Raw genomic sequence first — 5,521 nt, forward strand, 5'->3', positions numbered from 1 at the left:
CTCTAATATGTCCCTGCCCCAAAGTGCCCCAAAGCATCAGCAGCAACAGAATCCACCTAGGTACAGTCATCATGGGTGAATGTGGAGACGTGGGAAGAATTTAAGGAGGCTTAGGGCAGTTCCCTCTTATTGATGGGGCTGAGAGGCGCCCCTTTTAGGGTTTAAATTATACCCGAGTTTATCAGATTTCTGAGACCGGCAGTCTCATACCCAGTGAAATCCTTTATTACCACCAAGCCACAAAACCCGTCCTTGGAGACGTTTCCAGCCATCATTACCCCACATTACCCACTGCACACAAAGTAGATAGATGCTAGGGCCTGCTGAAGGGGGAACCAGATCTTTGCAGAGTGATTTCAATATAGTTCTCTATTTTATTGATACACCACTGCACACACGAGGGAAGCAGTGCTTTTCTGGAAAAGATTGAAGTTCATCACATTTCAGATGTGGAAGTGAACCCTGATGTGGGCAAGGGACTCTGGCAGTCAGAGCAGCTGCAGTAGGGTTCGGAGGAGCAGTCCCGCTTCGCAGCGGGTTTCTGGGCGACGATCATCCCCTCCAGGTCTCTCACTTTGTTTTCCACCATCTGAAGCTTTTTCAAAATTTTCTCTTGCAGACCCAACGACAGGAAGATATTACTATTGTCTTGAATCTGGCGACCACTTCCGTCTGGGTTGGCTAGCAAAGCCTGAAAAAAATCTGAGCCCTTCTTGTAAAGTTGGTAGAGTGTGATCACAAACACCACTATTTTCTAAAACGAAACAAGATGAGCGTCACTTGGTCATGTGTGTGAAATGTCACAGCTACAGAGCCAAAACAGAATAAAGATCTCCTAGTACACCAATCCCTCATCCACAAGCTTTCGACTCGACAGAACAGCTTCGCACCTACTTTTAACTGTTTAAAAAATATTTCAGAGAGATACCTTATTATTTTATGGGTATGAGTTTTGCTTCCGTGTGTGTAAATCTACCATTTATGTGCCTGGCTGGCACCCAAGGAGGCTAAAAGAGAGGTTACAGATGGTTGTGAACTGCCGTGTGGGTGCTTAGAATCAGACCTGGGGTTCTCTGGGAGCGTAGCCAATACTCTTATCTTTGCTAAGCCACCTCTCCAGCCTTCCTACTTTTAATCTTTTGATCACCATCAGCTTACAAACTGAAATGTTAGGTCAGGGATCTAATTTGTATTTAGTTACTAAAAAGTTATAAGGGACCAGAGAAATGTCTCATCACTTAAGAGCACTGGCTGCTGTTCCAGAGGTCCCCGAGTTCAGTTTCTAACAACTACATGGTAACTTCACGACCATTCATAGTGAGTTCTGATGCCCTCTTCTGGCATGCAGCTGGACATGCTCATATAAAAAAAAATAAATCTGGGCTGGGGATTTAGCTCAGTGGTAGAGCGCTTACCTAGGAAGCACAAGGCCCTGGGTTCGGTTCCCAGCTCCGAAAAAAAAGAACCAAAAAAAAAATCTTTAAAAAAAAAGAAACAAAACAATTAAGAAGCATAATATTAGATTCATTTGCTCAAAGTATGTTACCATGTGGTGGGTTCTGTTTTAGAAGTTAGCTTGCCAGCTTACGAGCTATTCATGCAGGAGAACCCAGGACTCGACACACCTGTGTAGACATTTTCCAGTGTGGACTATGTCAATGTTCAAGACTACAGATTGAAACTGACAAAGCCAAGACTGGGGTCCAGGAATTCTCCCAAGCATAGAGGTCTAAAAAAGTAAGATTTACTGATTGTACTGAATAGTTTCTTGTCAACTCGACATAAGTCATCTGAGAAGAGAGAATCTCAATTGAGAAAATGCCTCCCTAAGATGGGGCTGTAGTTAAGCCCGTACGTCATTTTCTTAGTTGATAATTGATGGGATAGGGCCCTGTCCTGTTACGGGTGGGACCACTCCTGGGCTGGTAGTCCTGGCTTCTATAAGAAAGGCTGAGCAAGTCATGGGAGCAAGCCAGTAAGTGGCAACCCTCCATGGCCTCTGCATCAACTCCTGCCTGGGGGTTCCTGCCCTGCTTGAGCTCCTGACTTCCTTCCATGATGAACAATGAATGATACAGAAGTGTAAGGCAAATACACTCTTTCCTCCCAGGTTGGCTTGGTCATGGTGTTTCATCACAGCAATTAAGACATTGGTCATAAAAACATTGCTGTACTATGTTGCAACAGACTCCTGGAAGGATAAGAATAAAACCATAACTTTTCTCCCTTTGTAGCAACCAACACTGCTTACTGAGTATAGGTAGGTTAAGGCACACATTCTATTCCTTTTAAGCCTCGTAGCAATCCTATAAAGCAGCACTTTCAGCAAGCCCATTTTACAGATAAGAAAACTTGGGTAGGGGTTAAATGAGTGATCTCAGTTCAGAGCAGATCGTCCACCAAAGATGTATGTACACCAAGCAGTCTGCCCCGAGTGCACAATGTTACTCTGCGTATTGCTCCTTTTCTTTGGGTGTCTCCCTCTTTCTTTAAAGACAAGTTCTCATGTATCCCAGGCTGACCCTCCAACTTGCTGTGTAGCCAAGGATGACCTTGAATTTCCAATCATCCTACCCCCCACCTTCCGAACGATGGAATTATAGTCATTCATCACCACACCTGATTTCTGTTTTTGTGATTTTTGCCTAAAGTGGTCCAAGCAGCCAATCATCTGATTGCACTAAACCAGAAAGGTTGTGTTCTTAATTTATACTCTTATTAGACAACTGAAATATGTCTGTGTGTTTGTGCACACATAATCTTGTATCCATAACTTATGCTTATTTTTGGATTCTATTATATGAGATTCTGAACAAAAATTAAATTTGAAATCCTAAAAGTGAGGTTCAAACTCCGGCCTTCCAGCTCTAACAAAATCATATGAATTTGGGCAGGAACCAAGTTACCCCACTTCCAAAGTGGACATGATAACTCCTGGCCTGCCTATTATGTAGGGTTTTCTCAAGTTAAACTTCAGATTCAACCATGATTCCCTAAATGGAAAAAGAAGAGAAAACTATAAAGTGATCCAGTAATAGTGTCTCTGTATACTCTTAAAAACAACCCTTTAAGAAAGTCCTCAGGATTGTCTGTAAGTCCAAAATTTGGTAGGCAGAGTGATGAAGAAAAGAAGTTCAAAGTCAGCCTTCATTATCTAGTGAATCTGAGGTCAGCTAAGCTACAGAAGTCTTTCATGACAAAACAGAACAAAAGCCTCCCTTAAGTTCGATCTTAAATTTCCACAGAGCCTCCATGCACTTCCCACTGGGCCTCCATGCACCCAAAATTCCACCTCACTCCTCATGTGAAAAGTAAACTCCATCTCATGGAGTTATTAAGACTTGCCATAACCCTGAAGACCATATTATAAATGAGTTCTTGTTATCATTGAGGGTTAAGCAGAATTATTGAAATTCCAAATGTTCCTTAAAATCCCAGGATATTAAACTTCTATTTCCCCTAATGAGCCCTTGTATGTTTCTGGGGCCTTATCTTGTTAAAGCATAATAATGAAAAGACCTGGAATGACTTAACTCACACAACTGCTTATCAGTTAAACAGCAGAAACATTAACATCATTGGCAGTAATAAAACACACACATATGTGTACGTGCGCGCGCACGCACACACACACACACACACACACACACACACACACACACACACACACACACACACACAAAGAACCTGGTTGTCCTACACTGCTCATCCTATGAACAGTATAGGACATGGTAGGCTCTCGGAGACAAATGATCAATTAAGTTGTGGCTCAGGTAACTTTCTCAAGTGATGAACTTGTTCAAACAATTTTTGGGGGGGACAGGGTTTCACTCTAGCCATACTGGAACTCATTCTGTAGATCAGGCTGGCCACGAACTCAAGGATCCACCTGCCTCTACCTCCCAAGAACTGGGATTAAAGCATGAGCCACTACCACCTGGCCAAATCTATTTTATATTAGAGACAAGCCAAACGCTGTTGTGAGAAAAAGTATTTTTGCTCACAGCCTTATTGGTGGAGGTTTTCAAGGATAGTGTGGTTTCAATCAACTCAAGAGACAGAGACAGTGGCTCACCCCAAACTGCTTTCATGGACTTTTAAAACGGAGTAGAAGCAATATGAAAGACAGGTAAGCCAAATTAAGGTTTAAGTCAGGAATGGTGGTGTTTGTTGATGTCTTAGCCCCTTGGTGGTGAGAGTTCGGGGTGAGGGCTTAATGAAGCAGGAGGATCATAAATTTGAAGTCAGCCTCGTTCTACGAGACACCACCCTGCCTTAGAACAACAAATCCCAACAAATACCCTGCAAGATACTTAAAATTTCCCTATGAGTATACAACCTGAATTGACCGAATGCTTCGTTTCCATAAGGCAAACAATCCGATTGCCAATAAAGTCAAAAAGGAAATCCCAAGGATGATTTGCACAGCTGGAGCGAGATTATCTAGTATCCCCAAGTTTGTCGGCTGAGGCACACTAGTAGTCTCTCCCACAAAAGTTGCTTGTAACCAATTCCATATTGAGCTGCGAGCAAGAGCGTTTAAGAGGTTGTCCCAGGAGGAAGTTGTAATCAGAGATGTTGGCATTGTAAGATAGCAGCTCCAGGAACTACATGTGCAGAGACTTCAGGAATCAGACATAAATCAGGGAAAGTGGCCGGGGAGTCCAGGCGTTCTGGAGCCATTGTGAGCTGTGCTTTGTGATGTCACCATTCCTAAGGCTCGGCCTCTTCGCACTCACCAGGGGCTCTGCCCACTCAAGAGCAAGCAGGCACAGGCCCACGTTTTCAGCCCATTCATCCTGTTTCCTCTGATCTCTGGCCACAGCGGTCTCCCATCATGGCGCCTCCTATAAGGATGGGAGTGCTTAGCGTCTGTCTTGTTTGATGTAGCAGCCGACGTCACTAGAAATGAGGACAGTTGGGCCAGGAACGTAGCTCAGTTAGTAGTGTTCTCGCCTACTACAGACGAAGCCCGAGGGTTGACCCCAATCACTACAAAAACAGGCCATGGTCGCTGTGCTGGTTAGGTTTCTGTTGCTGTCATATAACCAAAAGCAATTTATCGCGTAAAGGGTTTTATCACCTAGCGGGTTATAGCCCGTGATCGTAATCGAGGGAAGTCACGGCAGGAGCTTGGAAGGAACTGAAGCAGAGGCCATGAAGGAATACCGCTTGCTGGCTCCCCGCTCACGGCATGCTCAGCCTGATTTTCTTTTTTCTTTTCTTTCCCTTCCCTTCCCTTCCCTTCCCTTCCCTTCCCTTCCCTTCCCTTCCCTTCCCTTCCCTTCCCTTCCCTTTCCCCTTCCCCTTCCCCTTCCCCTTCCCCTTCCCCCTTTCCCTTCCCCTTCCCCCTTTCCCTTCCCCCTTTCCCTTTCCTTCTCCCCCTTTCCCTTCCCTTTTCCCTTCCCCTTCCCTTTTCCCTTCCCCTTTCCCTTTTCCCTTCCCTTTTCCTTTCCCTTCCCTTTTCCTTTCCCTTCCCTTTTCCTTTTCCCTTCCCTTCCCTTTTCCCTTCCCTTCCCTT

The 5,521-nt window shown here is 44.6% G+C and overlaps 1 protein-coding gene across 1 annotated transcript; it reads right to left on the reverse strand.

Annotated features, from left to right (window-relative positions):
* Positions 1-351: 351 nt before the first annotated feature.
* On the reverse strand, positions 352-4,957 carry Tmco2 (transmembrane and coiled-coil domains 2). Its single transcript, NM_001399055.1, is given in 2 exon segments — positions 352-754; positions 4,340-4,957. Coding segments are annotated over 2 exon segments (564 nt in total). The 5' UTR covers positions 4,586-4,957; the 3' UTR covers positions 352-436.
* Between the last annotated feature and the right edge of the window lie 564 nt (positions 4,958-5,521).

Source organism: Rattus norvegicus, chromosome 5 (assembly GCF_021556685.1).
Source record: "Rattus norvegicus strain SHRSP/BbbUtx chromosome 5, alternate assembly SHRSP_T2T, whole genome shotgun sequence".
Taxonomy (NCBI): domain Eukaryota; kingdom Metazoa; phylum Chordata; class Mammalia; order Rodentia; family Muridae; genus Rattus; species Rattus norvegicus.